Source organism: Manacus candei, unplaced genomic scaffold, assembly GCF_025592945.1.
Source record: "Manacus candei isolate 608988 ecotype Guabito, Panama unplaced genomic scaffold, ASM2559294v1 h1tg000094l, whole genome shotgun sequence".
NCBI classification, from domain to species: domain Eukaryota; kingdom Metazoa; phylum Chordata; class Aves; order Passeriformes; family Pipridae; genus Manacus; species Manacus candei.
In genome coordinates, this window is record NW_026138142.1 from 3,702,765 (window position 1) to 3,725,661 (window position 22,897).

Here is a 22,897-nt window from a genome sequence, read left to right on the forward strand (position 1 = left end):
AAGAGCTACCAATTATGAACTCCAAGAATAACATCCAAGGGGAATGAAACTGCACTAAAAAAAAAAAAAAAGAAAATATCTACTAAAAATCCATTCCCTTCCAATTTCCATAGGAGACCATATTTCTCATCAGCTTCTCAAGCTACTAAGAATGCTTGTTCTAATTTGGATGTCAAGTAAGTGATGTTGGGGTCTAAAACTGAACAAAAGTTTCCCTTTCACAGGACAGCAAACTTTGAGCAAAGTCTTAGGTGACTCTCAAAGCCTGGGAACTTTTCTTGGACCAGGACACAGCTTAAAGTTCTGTTCTTCCAAGGCACAGAAATTGCAAAGGTTCACCATCATATAAAAAGCAATGTCATGGCAGAACACAGAGGGAAATCTAAAGAACCTAAATCCGACCAATGGACTGAGCTGTTCTGCAGAACACCCTTCCCATGAGCAACAGTCAAGTTGAGCACTCACAGCTGGGGAAGGCACTGCCCCACTGTTATAACACACCTACATGTTATTCTTGCTAAGTGGGAGCACCTGGAGCATCTCTCAAGTGCCTGAGGGTCCACAGGGAAAATCCAACAGGGAAAGTTCCTGCCAGGGGACAGCACTGAGGCAGGAGACATCAGATTAGTGCAGCAGGAAGCAGCACAGCAATGACCATGGTGTGTACAGCAAGGAGCAATCCTTGTGTCATCCTAATGCAGGTTCTTATTGACCACTTCAGCTTCTCTGATGGATTGGTTCACCCCTGCTTTGCACAGCTCCACATCTTCTAACGTTACACACACCTGCTTGGGAAGAGAGCTCAGCACTGCCCTTCCTTCAGGCTTTCAGAGCAGCCCTGCTGAAACCACCACGAAGCACCTTCAGGGAGTGACCTGCTCTCAAGTAACCCTCCCAGAACATCCTCCTCCTCTTCCTCTCCCATGTCCTTGTCCCCACTTCACCTCAGTGAGTCTCTTTGACCCCCCAGGAGGACGGGGAAGCTGCAGAGGCAGTGCTGGCAGTGAGTGGAGCAGCACAAGGTCCAGGATCGCTCTCCATCCCATCCATCACTCCCACTCCCAGGTGGCTCAGTGCAGATGCCAGTGGACACTCACTTTACCTGCACTTTAAGTGACACCCTGTGGCTGAGAGGCGGAATTACGGGTGACCATTCCTTCAGTGGCACTGTCCCTAAGGTTTTGGGACAATAAAGAGCCGCTGAAACCCAGCGAGTTGCAGGCAGTCTCAGGTGTTCAGTGACTGGTGAGAACAGCCTGATTTCACCTTCCCCATCGCGGTTTCAGAGCTCATCCAGCTTGGCTGGATGGAAAATGGGTCATAAGAATACAAGAAATCCCACATCCACAAGAGAGTGCCTGCCCTAGATGTAGCTGGGTGGGATTTTTCCTCTCATTTTCACATGGTGAGATGAGGATTTCCTGCTCTGTCTCCCTTTGTAATATATTTAATTCTTTCCCTTCCCCATATGTTCCTGAGCCATTCCCCCTTCCACTCCTCCCCTGGCTCCAGAAGCACACGACTTTGCAAGTATCATCTAATTCAGAACCTGTGGGAAGAACTGAACCTCAGTCCATCTGTCTGCCAGCTGGTAGCTGCTGTCAGCTTAGAAAAGTGCTCATTATCTCATCCAAGTTCCAAAGAGGTGGATGGGGCAGCTACCTTAGAGAGAGAAAGAGTCACAGAAGCCTCCAAAATAATGTGGCCAACCCTGTGTTTTCCGACTCTCCTGAAGGCCCAAGGTTAAGAGCCCTCTCCAAGATGTGTCGTTGCTCAGGTCTCACTGACTTCAGAGGAGGATCAGGCAGGCTTGGAGTAGAGCAGCAGCAATTCCTGCCTCTGGGAAATGGGTGAAGTCAAAAATTCAAGCCTAAACTGAAGAGAATTCCAATCAGGTACAACAGGATCATAGCAAAGCCACCTCATAACTTACCAGCAAAGAACAAAAGTACTTATCGGTGTTTAATTGGATGGAGAAAAGGTCCTTGAACATTTACTGAAGTAACATTAACAATCTTCTTATTTAATTACATGCAATTTACTTGTGTTCTGCGCTGAATGAAGAAATCACACACTTCACACAATTGTAGTAGAGGGAGCAAGAAAAACGGGTTCTTTTTGTTCCTCCTTTTAAATATTGGTGTCAACACTCTTCTTCCAAACTGCAAACTCAGAACGATCTCGTACCACAAATTGTGCTTCACAGTTGTGAAGCTTCATAAAAAAAGAAGAAAAACTTGAAGGGAAACAAGTGAAGCCTCTCCCATCTGCTCATGAGTGAAATCAAGAGCCTCACGCTGCTGGATTTGTGGAAGATGTGTGTATTTGTGCCTCTCTTGCTAAACCAGCAAGAGAACAAGAACAAAGGTGGTTGAAATCTCAGTCTGGGTACGGTGCTATATTGGAGACAAGCTGATCCAATCAGCTGCAAATTTGATCTCCTCAGCTTTACAAGCCTAAAAATTGTGTTTTATTTGCTCCCCCAGAATTCCAATTCTGGACTTCAGTTTTCTGCTGCTGTGTTTGTTTCATTTCTCATCTGTCACCTTCCTTTAACTTTCATGTACTTTTGACTCCCTAGATGAAAATACTGTGTTGGTCACCCCAGAATGGCTAAAGCTTGGCTACTGCAAGGCTGCAGACTATTTTTATTTTTTTTTTACAGTTTCTTCCTGGTGAGTTCATAATTAAAATTGGCCACAAAGCATTTCTCCTTAGCCCAAATCTTGTTCTATCATTAAACACTGGGATAAAAGCCTTCTGGATACCTAAGAAGGTTACAGAAAAGAGATGAGGTGGAAATAGTTTTGGGGCTTCACAGTATGTTTGTCAGCCTGAAAACACACATGTACGCCCATGATGGGCATTTTATTTTTCTCCAATAAAGATGAAAGGCCACCAGAACTTAAGGGGCCTCTGTGTTTTAAGAGGACTTGGCTTTCAAAAATGCACCCTTTAGAAATCAAGCCAGAATAACCTCTGGGGAAAAAGTAAGTCATGTGAATGTGATCAACAGAAGTGCTCAGGACACTGAAATACATGAGATAAAACACAAGTGAAAGTATTAATTGAGTCCATAGGCCAGTCAGGTATAAAAGTGCACATTTCTGGAATTATCAGGACAGGTCTTACCCACATAGCATGAACAAGACTCTGCCACCAATGATTTCCTAGCAAGGGTCATGTTTTATATGCAGGCTGAAGCCACCACTCCAGAAGATCTCTGAACAATAACTGAAGGAAGAGCAGCAGAGGTTAGATCTCCATGAAAGAATGGTTGCTTAACCCATGAGAATTAGCTCTTTTGCTCTTTCAAAAATTAAATAATCTCTTCAAACCCTATCAAAAGAGGGGAGATGTGAATCAGAAGAGCTATTAATTTACTTCTTCACCATTCCATCAGCATAGAAAAGATAATTTCCCTCTGTTCAAGACAAGGCAACAATGGACTGTTGGAATTTTTCTTTCAGTGGGGAGTAAGACATGTCAACAGGTACGACGGTGATACTTGTGCCAGTGGCTCTTTCTCCCATGTCCACCCACGTGAAAAATAGACCAGTTGCCAAGTCACCAACCCTCTCAAATCATTCTCAACAGGCAGTTGGTTATAGGGCCAAGGAAAAGGTGGGGCACACACCCTCAGAACAAGGAGTAGGGAAGGAGGAACAAAATCCCCATCAGTGCAAGGTTAGCAGTGTTTATGCGCCTGTTTCCAGCAGCACAGGCCATGGAAAAGGTGAGGATGCTTTTCACAATACCCCAAACACTCATCTGAAGTGGTTATTTCAGTCAAAAAGCTTCCCTACACTGCGAGAGAGGGGGGGATTTGCAGAGCTATAGAGGTACAGTGACCTTTTGTTCCTGTTGATCACAGAAGCATCTGATCTCAGTCCCCAGGTGTGGGTTCAGCTCAGCTCAACAGACACTCAGGGATGAATTCAGCTGCCTAAACATGGGCATCAGATCACTTGTCATGGAGCATCTGCAACACCTGTGTGGCCTGGAAGACAAAACCCAAACCTGTACAAGGCCTGAGCCCTCTGAAACATGAACCAGATATCAGGCAAATTACCTCTGAGACATATCAAACACCACCAGAGCTTCTGCAGGGGCTGCTGAACTGGGCTGAGCTGAGTAACTCTTTAGGCTTTATTCACTGTTTAGACCTCCACCAACTTGTATGAGAGCTTAAATATTTGAATTAGCTGTTGATACATAATTGGAAATACTCAGATTCCAATGCTTCCAGCTCCTGCCTGCAACCAGCACAGAGCAAGGGAGGAGCCCACAACGGATGGGTCTCAACCCCTCTGCTACACCAGGGGTTGTAGACTCAAATCAGACAGTTGAGGCTACAAAAGTCAACTCTTTCTGTCCATCAGGCGAACATTTAATCCTGGATTTTCCCATTGCAAAGCACAATTTGTAGGGAAAGAGCTAATAAGGGCATACTTTAGCCTGTAGCATGCTTTCATGTAGCACCACTTTTTAGCAAACAGCAAACAGACACATTATGGTCCATTTGCTGAATTAATCAAGCTTCAGGATATCCTAATAAGTGAATTGTTTCCTAAAACATGAATAAAAGCTTCACACTGTCAAAGCATAAACGCATCTAGAGGGCAGTAATGTTATTGTCATTTTTAGCTAAATATAGAACCTGAGCAGAGACAAGTGCACAGTCACACACTGCACCAACACAGACATTTTTTCCTGTTTTTTTTTTTAAATTTTTTTTTTCCTTTGAAAATAATACATAAGCTTGGCTACAAAACTGTGAAGTTGTAAGTGGATGGCATAATTTTCAGATCCTTGGTCAAAGAACGTTTTGTCTGTATTCACAAATAATACTGCAGGGTAACCAGAGCGTGTTTTGTCAACATGACTTTATTTCCCAAATAAAGAGGGAGAAAAAGAAAATATCACCAAAATAACAAAGTGTCAGGGATGAGAAATACTCACAGACTGACAGACTTAGTTCTACAAATCCAGCTGAAACTTATCTGAGTCACTCAGCAGTTCCCATGAGACACACACAGAAACACAGGCAAAGGCACAAAATCACCACGGGAAGTTCTTGCAGTTGGAATGGAAATATTTTATGCAAACAGTTTATTCTAGAGTGGCAAACAGGAGGGGATTTTTTAAGCACCAGGGTTTACTCTTAAGTTTTTTGCCTCAAATACTCTTGCATTAAATTTTGCTGGCATATTGCAGGGTTTGATAGCAATCCTCCTCTGAGCACTCAGAGGTTCTGAGTTAGAGCAAACATCAAAGCATGAGAGGTGAAGAGATGGACAAAAAGCCAGGGCAGGTCCACCCAAAGCCTTTGATGAGCTGATCTGTGGAGGAACTTACTTATCACATTTTGTCTTGAATTCCACACACTGTGTGCACAGAGGCTACAATAAGGTGCCCCATGAGGACCAAAACTCTGCCATGGATCAGCATCTTGGGCTTCCCTGAGTCTGGAATAAGCTTTTCACACAGTTTGGGCACTTTTCAGTCTGGAACTGCTGGTGTCTACAATGCAAAAGCTTTCCTTTACAGGGAACGCTACTGGGTTCATTCCCTCCAGCTGATGGACTACTTTTAGGAAGTTGGTGGGGACTTGGAATATTTGAGACTAATTTCTAAAAACAAGAAAGAAACCGCTGAAATGGATCCAGAATTTCTATATGCATTCTAATGAGGAAAAAATACTCACAGATGTGCAAAATCAATATAAAAATACGCTGCAGTTCCTAAAAGGTGGCAGCTCACAAACACAGGATGCCTGACAGTATAATAAACAGCTGAGTTACAACCTGCAGCTGGATAAGCCTTTAGTAGAAGAAAGAGATTGCAAGGTGCTTTATTTAAATTTGTCTGATTTTGCTCTCAAAAAAAAAAAAAATCACTACAATACACACCATCATTTCTCCCTCTGCCTCATCAAAATGCAAAACAAAACAGGACAAAACGGCACTGCATGTCCTAGGCAGAAATCTTATGTTGATCCAAGCCATCTCCCTATCAGACCTTCATTTCGAGCTGTATTATTCACCTCTGAGATCTGCAAGATCCATTTCCCGCTTTTTTATCAGTTTTCTGTGCTTATTTTATCCTCAACACAGGGTGCACAGACGAGATTTTCAGCACAAGGAGCCTCATTACAAACAGCCCTCTCGTCACCCACAGAGTGACTTGGTGAAATCGTGCAAGTGGTCAGGCCATGCCAGTATTTGACATTCCCAAACTCTGGATGTGTTCTGCACGTACTAATTACATCTTTCAAATCCCCAAAGAGATTGCACCTCTGTGCCTGAACCTTAACCTGCTGTCCTACTGCTTTCCCAAGCCTTAATCACCAACTGTTCCCAAAAAGCTACTGATTGTAAAAGTTGAGCAAATTTTGGCATCCTTCCCTTCGTTTTCTGAGCTACAACTTGGAGGAATGACATGAATGGAAGAGTCCAAGATCAACTGTAACTGGCTACAGTGGTTTCAGTGTACTTCAGTTTTATTGCACTACATACTCTACTGCATCTGGGCACCACACATGGACACATATTTTCTCAACAGGACTACTCACATTTTGTGTTGGAAGGAGAAAAAATGTCCATTTCCCCAGACTTTGGCAAAATAATGCTTCAGCATTTCAATAACATATTTTCATCAGTCTTTAATTGAATTAACATGCCATTGTTTTAAGAGAACATATTAGCACTGTAGTATAAGCATTACCCACCACTGAGAGGGAAAGGAGCAGGGAGGAACTTTAAATCAAGCCATTGATGAACTAGTGAAGACATTAACAGAGTTCATAAAAACAAATTGTGATACTTAGGACTTTCTTTTCTCCCATGCACAAGAAAAGCATTTAAATTCTCCTCACTGTGTTTACGATATAAACAAGGAAACCTCCGCAATGCATTTTTTTTTCCTTCCCTTTTGGAGAAACAAAAATCAGGCAAAGGAAACACTGATACTCCCCACCAAAAAAAGGAAATGGAAAAATAAAAAAAAAGAAACCACAGTTCTTTGAGGTACCTTTTCTGTTCTTTTAGGGTTTGTTCTGATACACTTGCTCTTGTCTGAGCTGTACTTAATCCTCAGAAAATTTCTTCTGGTCTCAACTGAGACTTGTAAAGGTAGTGAAATACCTGCTCTTATCAAAGACAGCATCACCCAGCCCCCTCCACATTCTCACCAATTTTATTGCAAAGAACACAGGTCAGAGAATAGAGGGCTTGAGGATGATTTTGCAGTTCTCTGAGGGAACCTCCTTACTCTGCTCAAACTCTCAGGTGGCAGAAGCTCGTCCCTAAGAGCAAATTTGGCAGAGGGCTCTGTTTCACACAGAAAATACACCAAACTTTTGGCTACTTATCTGACCCTTGACATCTACAGCTGGGCAAAGAATAGATTCACTCTCAACAAGTTAAAAAATCAGATCTAAAATGTCAGGGTCATTCTTTTACGGGACTTAGAGAGAATGCTCACCCCACAAAATTAACAGTACCTGCAAATTAGACCATCGACACCCCAGCAACAGTTCAGAGTAAAATGTCCCTACAGTCAAAACCACACTGAATAGTCTGAAAAAAAATGAGTGGCAAACAAATGGGTACACATAGTCGGAACTAATATGTTAAAAACTCCTGGTGAAAGGTCCAAACAGCATTGACAGACAAGGGAAAGGAAATGAGTGCCCTGGTCTGACAGCCTGAATAATAAATTTTTAGTGACTCATCAGGACTGTTTACCTCGAAGAATAAAGCATCAGTTCCAGGAGATTTCTAAGGAGCCCCCGTTCTCCCTTGCTTTCAGTATTATTTGCCTCCTAATTTCCTCTCCTGTTTCCCTTGCAGTGCTGATGCAGCCACTCCAGCCTCACCAGCTGATGAAGTTACTAAACAGATTCCAGACCTCAGCCTTCTGTTTGTTACACACAACTTCCAGCCTGGTTCGTCCCCCTGTTCACACAAACAGCCTCAAAAAGGGACACTCCTCTCAAAATACAGTTCTTAGGTGATAAGCTTAAGTCCTTCAGGAGCCAGAGGATCTTTAATTATCCAGATGGCTGAAGCACTGCTACAAATACATCTATACAGCTATACATAGCTACACATGCACAAACACACAGCACAACATACCCTCCCTACGCTGCAGAGCATATTTTTTCCCAGATCTACCTAAATACACTTAAGTAAAGAGGAAACAGTGTCCACAAGTCTGTGCCTTTGAGAAATCTGCATCATTCCAGGCAGGAATTTTGAATAGACAGGCTGGAATGTGGAGGAAATGTTGATTCCCAGACAAACAATTTTCTTTTTTTTTTTTTCTTTTAATGGAAAATATATTTTGGGTCTCCCCAGGCGCCTTCTCAACACCAGATCTGCGGGAGAAGGAAAGGAGTTTGTACTCACTCGTGGTGTTGTATTTGATCCCATTGAAGAATTCCGGGCAGGGTCTCTCCACCAGTTCCCCCGCGGAGGTTCTGGGCCAGCAGGTCCCGATCTGATCCGTGGTGGCATTGCAGTAGGGACCTTTGGCGTTAAAAAGGGAGACAGGAAGGGAGAAAGGAGCGGTTGAGAAAGCACAAAAGCGACACGCTTTGCATCACAAAACAAACCGAATCCCAGCACTCCTAAAGCTTTTCCGAGCCCTGCACCAGGTAACATTTCCTACCATCAAAGCCCAGGAAAGGGACTGAGGAACTCTCTAAAAAAGTCTCTTGTAAGCGATCCAGGAGGCTGCAGTTGACATCAAATTCTTCTAAGATGAACTGAGATATGGTCACATCCATTATTCCCCCCGGGACTGCTGGTCTGGATGAGGCTCCTTGCCCCTTTTCTGATTTTTTTTTTTTTTTTTTTTTTGTGTGTGTGTGTGTGTGTGTCCTCTCCTCTCTCGCTTTCTGGAACTAAAAGCGCATCAAGCTGCGGACACCCTGCAGTCTCGTGTGTGTGAGGCTCTTCCTCGCAGCGTGCTGACAACTTGGCTCAGAATCTGCGTCTGGCTGAGCAGTTCAACCCTCCGAGCTCTTCCCTGCTTTAAAACAGCAGCTCGGGAACCAATGGGATCAGGCTGAGCCCGGAGTGAGGGGCTCGTGTCTCTTCGCCAGCGTCCCCTGGAATCGCAGCTCCCCGATGCCGCCTCACTTTGCCAGAGCCATGTATTGCTGGATGTCCCTCCCTCTCTCCCTCTCTCTGCCTCTCACACACGCACTGAGGCGCAGAGACAGTTTTATTGTCAGCTCCGGGGATGAGCACTTTTGCAAAAAACACTCGCTTGCAAATCGAAGCCAGGGAGAACAGGAAAAGCCATCAGAGGAACAGAACTCCTCCGGCTTTTTGTGGAGCGAAGCAATTCCTGCCTCTACTGCGTGGAACTGAGGATGAACAGAGATGCTTGGACAGGGAGGGGGAAGAAGGGACACAGTCCAGTAGCTGCAGTATGGGATCCCTTAGAAAGGATCCCTCAGACTTTGAGAAAAAAGAGAAATAATAAAAGCTGGGATAAGGGAGATGATCCGATAGAAGAGAGATGTCGGAAAAAAGGAATCTGCAGTAATCATAGAATCACAGAAGGTTTGGGTGGGAAGGGACCTTAAAGATCATCTCATTCCAACCCCCTTCCACTAGACCAGGTTGCTTCAAGCCCCATCCAACCTGATCTGGAACAAAGGAATCTGGAGCAACAACGCACAGAAGAGGCAGAGTGGGGAGAGTAGAGAGGGCTTGGGAACCCAGCCTGGGAGAAGGCACAGGGGCAACACATCTTTGAGCCACTCACACAGATGGGATGGGGTGGACAGTAGAGCAGAGAAAGGCATGGAGAGCAGAGGAGAGTTATGGAGCTATGCATGGATTGTTCAGGGAACAAGGAGGAAAAGATAGACCAGTGTCTCATTTTCCACTGGTAGGAAGGAGTGAGGTTTTCAGAAAGGATGAGCACCTAGACTGGGGAGAAAGGGAAGAGCAAAGGGCTTTGCAAACTGAGGTCAATAAGGAACCGGATGAAAAAGGTCCGGAGAAGGGGAAAGATGAGAAGAATTTTGGAGGGAGTTGGTCATCTTTTGGGGAATCAAAGCTCACTGCAGTGAGAACTGGGTGAAGTTCTGCACTCTGGGACATGCTGGAGAGCAGCTGAGACCTAAACAGCCTTTCTGACTTGCTACATCAGGATATGAGAAAATCATAAAAAAAAAAAAAAAAAAGTGTTCAGAACTTGCTAAGGGGGATCATCCAGGATCACAATTCAGAAGTAAACAGAAAACTGACAAATAAGGGAGTAAAGGAAGATAAGTTATATGGCAGTAGCAGAGATGAATGTGGAAACAGAGAGCAAGGATAATAAAGAAGCTCTGACAGAAAGAAATGGATCCATAAAGGGGCTGTTTCAGCCTGTGTTCACAGCTTTAGATTGGACATGGTGCTTACACTGAGATCAAAGCAGTGGTATAGCACTTCCTACAACATCTGTCTCCCACCCTGCAATGGCCTGGACTTCCCCTTTATTCATATTAAAGATGGAAGGACTTAATTCTTTGGAAGGACCAAAAGAATTGTGGTATTCAAAGAGAGGAAAAATAAAAAAAAATAACTAGGTTAGAACAACAAATAAATTAACAACATGCACTGAGGAGAGAACTAGCCAGGATGTTGTTTTGCCATCTGGGAATCTGGAGATTTTTTAACATTTTCAGATTGCAATGGCAGAGAGGGGAGGAGTGCAAATGTGGGTTTGGGGTGAGTATTTTTGTTTTAAATATGTAAAAGCCCACAAAAATAACAAGTGCACTAACTCTCTAGACAGTGTGATATTCTGAGGCAAGGGAATGCATCTGTTCCTCTCTCTGGAGCCATGATCTCCTTCCCAAGTGAATGTTTCCAAAACTGCAACCCTTCTTGAGAAATCTCAATTGCAACAAATTAACCCTTTCAAACACCACCAGATCTGTTTGTCCCACACATCTCCAATCCCCAAAAGCAGGAGAGAAAATTTCTTTAGCGTCATTCCTGCAATATGACCACCAACAACATACTGGTTGTCTTTAAACAGGGCTTTGAGGAGAAAACCCTATTTCTTGAACTTTCAGGAGCAGAGGATAAAGGGTGCTCTAAATCTTTAAGCAATTAACAGACATCTATCCCACAAATCGTCTTAAACTCTAAACTTTAGCTTTCTTTTCTCCTTCCTGACAGTGCAGTTGAGTTCATAAAATTCCTTTTTGTTCCTCAAGCAGAGCCTCTTTGTGATGGATTCGAGATCTCTGGGCATTTAAAGGTGCCCAGTGGCATCACTGAGCCCAGTGGCCATTCCCATGGAGGGAGAACTGAGCACTGAGTAAGGCACTGCTCCAGGATGTTGGTAAGATTATTTTTTTTTCTGCTTCTGCTGCCTCTCTGTAGGAGAAAAATCACACAGTCTGGCCAAAAGTCTTCATTTCTCACCTACTGTCTGCTCTGTCTATTTTCACACACAGTTTGTGCAGCACACTGGAATCAAAGTCTTGGTTGGAGGCTTTGGGCACTAGAGTTTCCTGAATTTTTGAAGGAATACATCACTCAATAAACTACAAAAAAGAAAGGCAGTTTCAAAAAAAGAAAACAGCAACTACTTTTAAATTTGGTAAATGTTTCATGTTCCTAAATGCTGCCCTGTATTTTCCAGCATAAACACTTGAAGACTTTTTTTCGGATGGCTAAATTATTACAGAATTGAACACTGAGCTGGTTTTCATTTCAAATTTGTTCTTTATAGTGGTTAACACCTGAAACAATAGCCCTGCATTAAACTAAATATTTTTTCAGGATTAAGAGAACGATTTCTTCATTTCAGTGAGAAGAGCTAGAAAATCCTCAATCTAAACTGATTATTCCCTCCATCTTTTTGGTTCAAACTTTAGAAAATTGGAAACAGTACGTGTCATATGGATAATACTATCGTGTTCCACATATTTAATAATCAAAAAACCCACTCCAAAAGTAAATAGAGAGGGGATGAAAAAATTATCTAGGAGTAAGTGTGAACGAAGAAAATTATTTATTGTTCATCAGTCCACAAATTACCACCATTCTTCAATAATCCCTTCCCAGTTCTAGTGTAACCTCTTGATGAAAAACTACTTTTGCAGCTTTCCCTGGGTACAATTAACTACCCCATCAAAGTTTCCCTCTGAATGGGTCTAGTCAAATCCTGACCATGTCAATTTGACTCGTGTGATGTGAAGATGTTGTTCTTCATACAAGAAGCAAATGCAATTAAATGAAAGATTGACAGTAATACTGCAGCTGCTGATCCTCTGTGGATGCAACACCCCTCCGTGGTGCACATCACACAAATCACTGCTAGGTCTTGCTGGGCAGTAGGCAGCAGAGATCTGCCTTGGAAATTACTGAGCATCCCAAGAAATTTGTGCTTGGCAGGCAGAAGAACTTTGTTAAGTTAAAGGTGGTTTTGTTCCTGTGTATTTGTTTGAGTGTGTACACAAATGCACAACCCATCTGTATGAGAACACCTGAACATGCAAGGTTCTGGGGGTGAACAGGACCCACAGATAAACATATCAACACATGCACAGCTCAGCAGGGCTCTTTTACAGAAGAGATATTAAAAAGTGACCCACAGCTCTTCTAGGAAAGGAATGAGCTCTGCTCATAAATGGCAGTGGAAACCTTTGTATGCCAGCCCTCACCACTGTTACACAGCTGGTTTCTTCATCTTCAGCTCAATCCAAGCCACAGCTGATAGAATTAGCCAGAGCACAGCTCTCGGTTTGCCCTACTAACAATTACTAGCAAGGGTGACATTGTGCTGCTTAACCAGTAACACCAAAACTCAGCTCTGTGCAGACTCAGGCAGCACCATCATACGTGTTTGGGGAGGGTGGAAGTACCTCCACAACCAGCTGGCTGCTCCCTGCTCGTGTCTGCCAGAGGCACCTCTTCTCCTCAGACACTCAACTTGCACAAAATCAAGTGACCACTGTTATGTTTCGATATCCAGGATGGGTATTTGGGGGGGGAGGAAGGCAAAAAAACCCACAAAAAACCAAAAAAAAAAACCCCCAAAAAACCCAAAAACCCAAACCAAACAAAACCAAAATAATAAAAAAAACAAACAACCAAAAACCCAAACAAATAAACCCCCCCTCCAAACAAACAAACAAGCAAACAAGCAAGCAAGCTCCAGTTCTCTCCACTACAGTGACTGTTTTATCACTCATATTCTCTATCCATTGATGTGAAGAGCTCCTGCTTTCCAGGTAAAACAGTCACCCATCTCTTCTGCTCTGTAACAGGCAGGCAGGAAATGCACGTTGCCTATCAAACAACCTGGTTACACCAAACCCCTTGTACTACAGAGTCATTGGTTTTCAGGAATTTTATCTTATCAGTATGGAAGTACCACAGGGAGTCATGGTCCCACTGGTGGCTTTTTAGGTCTCTTTCTTTTAATCCAGGTAAATCCACATCCGTACTCATTGTCTAACATCATAAACTGGTTAGTTAACACAGTCATGGTTCTGTGATGGAGCATGAGATAAGGAAGACAATGACACACCCAAATAAATGGTTCAAAAGCACTTTGGTCTGCAGGTCAAGTACAATCCTATAGTTGAACTTCACTTCTCCCCAGCCCTTATGGAGTTAATGCCAGTTCATGTGAAATGCCATGAACACTTTGTGATGTTTATCACACCTTCAGTGAGGGAAAGACTCAGGTACATCTCAAATAAAATATTCCCGACACTCCTTTTGATGGAAGACTGAGGGACAGAGAGAAAGATGGAGAACAAAGAGGAGGAGAAAGAAACACCTCTCTTATTTGTAGAAATGAAGTCTTTAAATACTTTGAGGGCAATCAAGAGGCAGAATTAAGCTTGATGGCAGAAATACAGGGTCATCAACTTATTGCTCATACAGCCTGGCTGCTCTGGTTTGGAGTTTAGTGCCAAGCTCCTTGTCTCTCTACCACTGCATTTTTGTCACCATTAAATATGAGGCAGCAGGGTTTCAAATGGCAGAGTAAGCCTTTTATCATCTTCATTTTATGTTTTAAAAGTGTTCTCTAGTAATCTTCGATTATTGCAATCACCTTTCAGCATCTGTCTTCAAAGTCAGTGGGGCTGTTCAGCTCAGTAAGGGATGCAAGGCCATACACTCAAAGGAAGGTACTAATTTACCAAAGTGGCTTCTGAGCCACGAACTTGAAGGCCCTCCTTCTCAACACACACTGCAAAACTGGCCTGACTGCACTTTCAAATGCCAGGACAACATGACCATTCTCTGGTAGAATATTTATCTTTCCTTCCCATTCCAGGTATGCTGGCAATGCATGCAAACAGAATTTTTAGAGTGGGAACAGGGCAGCCTCACACCACAGGGAGCAAGACAATTCAAGCAGCAAGAGACTGAGGACAGCATAAAGATCTCCACAGACAGTACACCTCCAGAGCTGCCATGGGAATGTCATATATGGCTGTCTTTGCCACACTGTGGCTTCCCACTATGAATTGCACTCTGCTACAGGAGTAGACTGCTAAAAAAACCCCCTTTTCAAACTGAGGACTACACTTCTAATCCAAATCTGGTCCTTACTGCCTGTACTTGAGATTTATGCAGAATGTGCAGAGTTGCAAATTGTTGTATGTAGAGACGAGGATCAGACACAGATAAATACAGATCTTTGTTTCAGTTCATTGACCCATTTGCTACAAAGAGGAGACATCCTTTATCACTGGGAATGACTCTACTGAGCAAAGATAAATTTAATAAATGCAGGTTCTGTGGTGATAAATCTTTGCAGCTTCATTGATGTTAGAAAATATTTACTGGGGGTGTAAAAAGATTCATCAGCATAAATAATAAATGGCTTGTAGCCACACATCAATATATTTCTTTGGGCACATTAATACACTTGTGATTCTCTACAGCTATAAAACCTGTACAACTGAATCATGTTACATGAGACAAATGATGAGGCATTGCAGGGAGGTTTCAAGAACACACAAGAGAACCAACCTTGACACACTAATGAACTGCCAAAGTTATTTTTCTTGAAGTGAGGTGTTTTGGATGAATGTGCAGAGCATCATCTATTGTATAAGAATGCAAAAACATTCCAGAATAACTGTGATTTCATACACGGTCAAATTCAGGGTCGGTGCTGACATTGAAGAACACAAAACATTTTATATATTTATCTATGCCTGGCATTGGCCTGCTCCTCTGTTTACAGCATAAGCACAAAAAATAGAAAAAAACCCAGGGGGTCAGGTCACATCTGAACAAAGGATGACCACGATGATGAGTCTCATTGGTCCCACTTTCTCTCTGTAATGTACAATAGCACCATTGCCAAATAAGATGTGAAGAACCAGGGGCCTTGCCCTGTTCTCCCCCTCAGAACACATTAGCCACATTTCTTGTGGCTTAATTCAGGACATACCAGTCAAGCTTTTGCTTTCCCTGCCTCCCACTTTTCTTTGTTGTGCTGACTTTCAGTGCATGCTGGGAAGATCTGAGTAGTCATCACATATATCATAAATTGGGAGGATGCAAAGAAAAAAAAGGCAGAATGTTCAGAAGTCAATCCCCCATTTTCCTCTGAAAACACACAGACACTGCACGATAGCTGTCTTTGAAACATCATGTAGCTCAGAAAGCAGAGGTAGAGAGACAAGTAACATGTGATCATGCTGACCAGTATCCAGTCTTTGAAAATTACCCAAATCAGATGCTTCAGAAAATGATTTAGCCCACTCCCAAACCCAGCCTGCTCCAAATTAGTAGGGTAACTTTAATATAAGCAGTAAGAGAATTAATCCTTTGGGCTATGGGCTTTGCCTTCATTGCCCAGCACACAGCATGGGAGCTACACTGTTGTAACTCACAGATTTAAACCATCCAACTCATATTTGCTTGGTTTTTTTTGAGGAGCATCATCAGTCTGGCTTTGGAAACCTGGGTTAGTGGCTTAGGTAATTTTTCGGGCATCTCTGCCCATCCCAGGTGTAGAATCCAGGATTTGTAACAGATTTAAACACTGCAGATTTGCCAGCTCTCAGATTGCTTTGACTCTCTGCTTCCCATGAGTTATCTCTGCTGCCATTATAGGCAAGAAGGATCCAGACATTGATTCAAATGCCCAAAAGTATGTGACCTGCATATCTGGAATAGCCACACGAGGCTGGCAGACAAGCTCAGGACCAGGGAAGACCCACCCCTTCTGAAGCAGCAGCCAGAGGCCAGACATTTCATCCTCAGGCATCTCAAACATCCTGTGACACCTGTGTCTAAGCAACCAGGGCCTCAGATACCCGTTGATTACAAGGACTAATCAGAACTAACTTGAAAATACTTATGCATGAACACACAATCTTGGAGACTTAATCTGACTTGCAGATAGCAGGACAATATCAGTGCACTCTGCTCCTCTAAATCCCAAATGCCTCACAACTGTTAAACTTGACAAGGAGCAGAAACAGCAAATTTTCTTATAAGAATTTGTATTCTACTGGATATTGGACTGAGTAAAAACTGGATCTTCACAAAAAGGAAGGATCCCACCATCAACATGCCACTAGGGAGAGTTTGTCACTATTATTATTTAGGCTTTACACAATAGATTTTTAATCCTTCATAAACGTGGGAAACCTCCTAAAACACAAAGAGTAGCCCGAGCAGCCTTCAGTGGTAGGGGAACTGAACTTTCCTGACAATTTTCTTCTCTTGGTTGAACTGTTATGCTTGTTACATCCTCTCAGAGAGGAAACAAATTCTGGACACATCACATGTCTCAAGGTATCTCCAGTGCAAATGTCTCCAATCAACCGAGGTTTGCAGCCAACAGAAAGAATTTAGAACTTTTGCAATGTGATTCACTTGACCTACTGATGAAATTGGTTTTGTCCTTAGCTTTAACACTGAGTAAATCCTTGCTGTCTGTAAGAGGAACATATAACAACCTGGATTGATGTAAATGTCTGCATTAATCAAATTAGTCCCATTCCAGATCCCTAGAACAAACTGTTTGCTGATCCCACAGCACCTTGTATCCCCTAAGCATTTGGCAGCTGTCATCCCACGAGTTTGAGCCTATCATTTTATGGGAGATCAAACAAAAATATTTTAAATCAAACATATCAGGAATAAAGAGAACAAAAATGTCCTGTTAGGACAGGACTATCACAATGTTAGCAGCATATCATTATGTTTAGCAATTCCATGTCTTAAATTTGATGTAATTATTTACCAGAGGAAATCAATACAATGCAAACACTATCTCTCTGCCAGCCACCTGATTTATAGAAGGACTCCAGGACACTCAGCAAACACCAGAGAAAATGCCTGGAAATTAAGTGGAAGAAATCATGGGCAGGATACTGACTTCAACTGAGGCAACAGTTCTCAAACTCATTATTCTGTAACACACAGTGAGGTAGGGGCCAGTCACACCAGACACAAGCTGGAATGATTAGGCATGAAAATGGATTATCACAGTATTGTTATGGCCATGATAACCAAGGAAAAAGAATGTGAGAAACCCCTGATTTATTATTTTCGATCTGCTGCCTTACCTGTTTGCAGCCCCAGAAGAACAGGGTGGATGTAAGAACAGCAACTCCGTAGCATTAAGTTTGTGCCCTTTCATCTTTTTAACACCAGGGCCAATATTCCTAATTCTGCAGCAAAAGGGCACCTCGGGTCTTGCATAGCTATAACTGGATATTTGAGAGGTCTCTGGCAGCAGAGAGACACATCTCAGCTCATTTCAGACACCCAAAATTTGAGTGTCTAGACTAAACCAGGTATCCAGGTTTTTTAACAGTCTCCAGGGAAATGGCCACTTTCAGAGAATGATGATTCATTTAATTCAGAGACAAATATCTTCTTCAAGTTTATCACTCTTAGATATTCTACTTTGTGGGGCGTAATTCAGCCCAAGATACATTTGAGATCCATTTGTATTTTGGACAGAGCTCTCTGCTGCCAACACATCACATATCTGAGATGGGTATTGGAGCTATCTATATGTGTTAGGCAGAAATTGAAAACTAGGACTTTATTGCTCTTTTAGTTGAAATGCACACCTATTTGTCCAAATACTATATTTTTTTGAATTTTATTGATCTTATATGAAGCTTATAGAATCTTGTTATTTTAAACATTCATTTTGAGCCACCTGTAAATCGACTGCATCAATTTTATGGGAAAGAACTTTCGCAGTAATATAAACCTTGGAAAACAGTTTAAAGCCTCAAACCTCAATTTTCTTCCTGTTCTTATCATGAATTTAGATATGGAGGTCTCGATATATAACTGCTTATATCAGCATTGGTTATAACCAGTTACACCAGCGTTGGTTACAGTGGATTTTTTAAAAAAGCCAAAGATCAATCCCTAAGAATTCAATGCAAAACAATTGAAAATTGAAATAAGCACTAACATTAAAACAGATTTATTTCAGTATAGATGTAGAACACATGTAATTGTCATCAAGTACCTGATACTATGATAGATCTTTTAATAACAGGTGCAGCAAAAAAAATTAATCCTGGGAAGTGTGGCACTTCCAATCTACTTGACAGCACAGCTGGGTTTCTTTTCCCATGATGTGCTAATGTGTTTTGTATTTGGTAAACTGCATGAATGTTAAAGGAAGAGTTTGGGGAAAGCATGTAACATTCTGATTAAATATTTTGTCATCCACATACTCTCACACTCAACTGCAAAGGGAAGATAACATTTCATTGCTGAGCCAGTGCTGCTTCTCTTCTGGACTCGTCAAATCTCTTCGTTAACCTTCCAAAATCTCCTGTCCCCAACCAGAGTGGCCATTCAGGATGTTGCTAACTGCCAGTTATTGCAAGAAGATGTGAAAATCTGCAGATTGATGCCTGGAAAAGGTGTTATTTTTCAGCATTTCTTCCCTTCGCCAGCTAATAACATCATCAGAATCACCATTTACAGCAATATTGCATGGAATAAGCAGCTGGTCAGCACAGCTTTGCCTTTAGGGGCTATGGAAAGAAGAAATGATAATAATAATAATAATAATTTTTTTTCTCATGAAGAGGCTTTTCTGCAGTTATTGCATTCTGAGTAGTAAGAATTACTTCTGTGAGGACCAAGTTCTCTTCATTTTCATTTCCTGTAAAGTTATTAAATATAAAAGCTATTAGTTTATCCCTAAAGTTTATCCCCTTTGTGCAAATAGCTCTTTCTAGACAGAAATGAGGAAAGAATTAACACAGACTATTTCACTCAGAAGGTTTGTCAAGTGCTACGAAATTCTTCTGGATCCAAGGACTGATGTAAGCAGCATACAAGTCACCCCTAACAGGCCTGGAGGTTACCACCTTTGAAATATGTAGCACATATTTCTCCCCCTGTTTTCTAGCCTGGCTCACTGCCAAAGCAGTGCTCACAGCTTTCCCTCGGCCACTGGAGGGCTCTCCTAATTCTTCATTACTGCGAAAAGAAACATCTGATAGAGTTTTAGAAACATGACAAAAGAAAACCTGCTTGCGGTTACCTGAATGCAAAACCAAAACAGGAGAGTTCGCCGGTTCGCACAAAGATCTGCATGAGGAAAAAAAATTGCATTTTACTGCCCTTTCTCCAGCAGCAAAAAGTGCTGCTACAGTAAGAGATTGATTTCACTGAACAGAATATTTCCTTTTATGCATAAGGTTATCAACTCCACAAGAGAGTGTGGGTTTGGGGTGGACGAAGTCTGCCCTCACCACCTATTCCTCTCTCCACCGCATCCCTTCGCCCTGAAATCACTGCACAAGTCAATTCATTTTTCAACTGTGTCTTTAGTCCTCTGCCAGCTGATTTCCAACTTATTTCTCCCCTGAACCAATTTCCCTGGCTAGTTCAATCTGCTCTCGATGGAAACACTGATGATCAATCATGTTATCCTTTTCATGTTAATGCTGCTCCTGTGGAAATAGGAGACTGTACAAGGTTTTCCATTCCCCTGTGGGAAGAGGGATGTTATGCCCACACTGCTGGGAGTACTTGCAGACTCTCTTGCCAGCTGAAAATTTCTGACAAAGTGTTTCTCTTCTCTCTGCTTCTTTTTGATCAAAAGCACTGGAGTTAGTTCAAGCTAAATTGTCTCGTGGAAACAGAACGAGTTGTTAAATCTTTTCTTAGGGCAGTATTCCCAGCGCCAAAATAAAAGACAAGTAGCTATTCTCATCCCAGAATAATCATTTGGGGTGAACTAACTTGCCCTTCTGATGAGGCAAAACCTCCCCTGTTCCACTCAGTTTTGCCCAATGCCTTTGTCACTCACAGCTCACCCAAACTGGGGAGGGATGTGGGTTTTGCCATTACCTGATGTGGCTTCTCTGAGTTACTTTGAATGTATTTAACTGGAAATAAGATATAAGCCAGCCAACCTATCACACATGGCAGAAAATATTTTATTTGCCATGAATTAGAAGTAGCTTTGAGTTAAGAGCCCTGACTGTGACCATTTTATCCCAAATCCTTTGAGATACTCGAACACAGATAGAAAAAATACCTATGATAATGGACAAATGGATTTTCTTGGCCTGTATGACTCTGCTTCTGTCTCTGAATATAAAATTAGCTGGAGCTGGGCTGAAACAACCTAGGGGTCATTTAAATTACACCTTAATTATTTAGTCTGAATTGCATTGGATTTTCAGTTTGCCAGGTGACAGAAAATGTAGACAGGAGAAGAACAAAGACGTAAAATCTTGAGCAGGAATTTGTATCCGTTTCCTTGACTTTTTTGAACTCTGTAGTTTCCTGAATGAAATAAATGGTTCAGATCCCTAAATTTTAGATGTTGATTAGTGTTCAAGACCAGGTTGGATGGGGCTCTGAGCACCCTGGTATGGTGGAAAGTGTCTCTGCCCATAGCAGGGGGTTGGAATGAGATGATCTTTAAGGTCCCTTCTGACCCAAACCATTCTAGGATTCTGTGTTTCTATGATCAGCTTATCCTAAAGGTCCTTGTGGTGTCATTGGTGGATTACAGTTAATAATAATAATTATTTCTGTGCTTGGACTTGCAGTAGTTGATCTATAAACACCAACTGGATGCTCTGGGTGAGAAAAGCCTGACTTTGTGGATGTACAGTCTCTGCCTCTGAACAAATCACCAGGACTCCCTTAACAGAAGAGCCAGGCCCATCTCAATATAAAGCCTGCATTTAAATCAGATGGGTATAAAAATGCTACAACAATAGCAATTGCTTAGAAGAGGAGTCTGAGGTGTCTGACTTAATTCTGGTTGTCTACATTATGTATATCCAACATGTTTGAGCTGATTTCTTTTCCCACCTCTGATTATTTTTTGTTTTCTGTATTTATGTATCTGATTATTATTATTGGGGCATTGGAACTAGATGAACTTTAAGGTCCCTTGCAACCCATTCTGTGCTTATGAGCAAAGGTTACTCCTCCAATACAATCCTGGGAGTTTAACCTTAAAATTCCAGTCCCCACAGAAATCAATAGCTGAGTGTCCCTCCACACCAAGAAAGCCATAGTTTCATTTGAAATAATTGATTTTTTTTTTATGGAGATGAAAGAACAGCCCATTTTACCCTCTTCAGATAAAAATTAATTATCTCCTAAGAAACTTCTGAGAATAAGAAGCAATTTGTGGTTTTTAGAAGAAAACACCACTCCTCTTCAGAAGAATTATACTAGTTTTTGTGGATTATGTTCCCTTAAAGTCTTTGCTGGAGGCAAAATCTGTAGAAAATATAAACCAAGTAGTCCATAAAAGAATTGATAGATGGGCATTGCTCATCTGAGCTGTGGATGATGTGAATGGGATCATTTGTCTCAGTTTAATAGCCTGTAGAGTAGCTGCCAGTGGCAGAGAAATCTCTAGGTTCCCTTAAAAGTCAAGAGGGATCCAGTTAGTGCAGTCAGTGGACTCTACAGGATGATTTCTGCCACCACAAAGAAGATACTTAAATTGGATAAGATAGATTGTCTTCTAAAAGTCTCTCACCATTAACTACAAAGGCAACCTGGGCTGACCTGCTCCCTGGGACAACTCTGTACCATAAATCTCTAAACGGAGGGAGAGGAATCCCATCTGCAGGGAAAATAAAACCAAAATCAGGCCTAGAAAATCTTTCCTTGTAAAAATAGCCTCAGTTTGTGGAGAGTGGAACACTTCCACTGGGGCTTTGCTTTTGCTTTCCTTTTTTTTTTTTTTTTTTGTACAATTTTCCATGATGATCTTTATTGTGGCTCCTAATTGTGATGTCCTGCACCCAGCTCTGGGGTCCCCAGGACAGGAAGGACGTGGAGATGTTGGACCAAATCCAGAGAGGCCACCAAAATGATCAGAGGGATGGAGCAGCTCTGCTATGAGGAAAGGCTGAGAGAATTGGGATTGTTCAGCCTGAAGAAGAGGAGGCTGACTGTGGCCTTCATGTATCTGAAGGGAACCCACAAGAAATATGGAGAGAGATTGTTTCCAAGGGCCTGGAATGACCAGACAAGGGGGAATGGATTCAAGATGAAAGAGTTCAGGTTTAGATTAGATATTAAGAAGAAATTGTTCCCTGTGAGGGTGGGGAGGCCCTGGCACAGGTTGCCCAGAGAAGCTGTGGCTGCCCCATCCCTGGAAGTGTCCAAGGCCAGGTTGGATGGGGCTTGGAGCAACCTGGGCTAGTGGAAGGTGTCCCTGCCATGTCAGGGGGTTGGAACTGGATGAGCTTTACGGTCCCTTCCAACCCACACCATTCTATGACTTTATGATTTTAAAGTTGGTTTTCACCAACCAACAGCACCACATAAGAGGACAGGGAAGAATGAATTAGAAATAACCAGCTGTGCCCTTAACTACACCTGCTGACTTCACAAATCCATGAGCTGTGATCAAGCACATGGGAGGC

General features: G+C 42.3%; 1 protein-coding gene and 1 long non-coding RNA gene across 3 annotated transcripts in view; one reads left to right on the forward strand and one right to left on the reverse strand.

The window, feature by feature from the left end:
- The window catches only part of CRHR2 (corticotropin releasing hormone receptor 2), a 142,391-nt gene that overhangs the window by 91,392 nt on the left and 28,102 nt on the right, over positions 1-22,897 (reverse strand). Inside the window, exons 1-2 of one of the 2 annotated variants that reach the window (XM_051768396.1) lie at positions 8,674-9,117; positions 8,412-8,531 (exon numbers count right to left, since the gene is read on the reverse strand). In XM_051768396.1, the coding sequence (XP_051624356.1) occupies positions 8,412-8,531; positions 8,674-8,791 (238 nt within the window). In that variant the 5' untranslated portion in view covers positions 8,792-9,117. Of the gene's footprint in view, positions 1-8,411; positions 8,532-8,673; positions 9,118-22,897 lie in introns of those variants that run through there. The other variant, XM_051768395.1, reaches the window with a different exon arrangement.
- The window catches only part of LOC127461109 (uncharacterized), a 493,673-nt gene continuing 493,348 nt past the window's right edge, over positions 22,573-22,897 (forward strand). The window contains exon 1 of the long non-coding RNA XR_007899972.1: positions 22,573-22,643. This is a non-coding gene — a long non-coding RNA (uncharacterized LOC127461109). The remainder of the gene's footprint in view (positions 22,644-22,897) is intronic.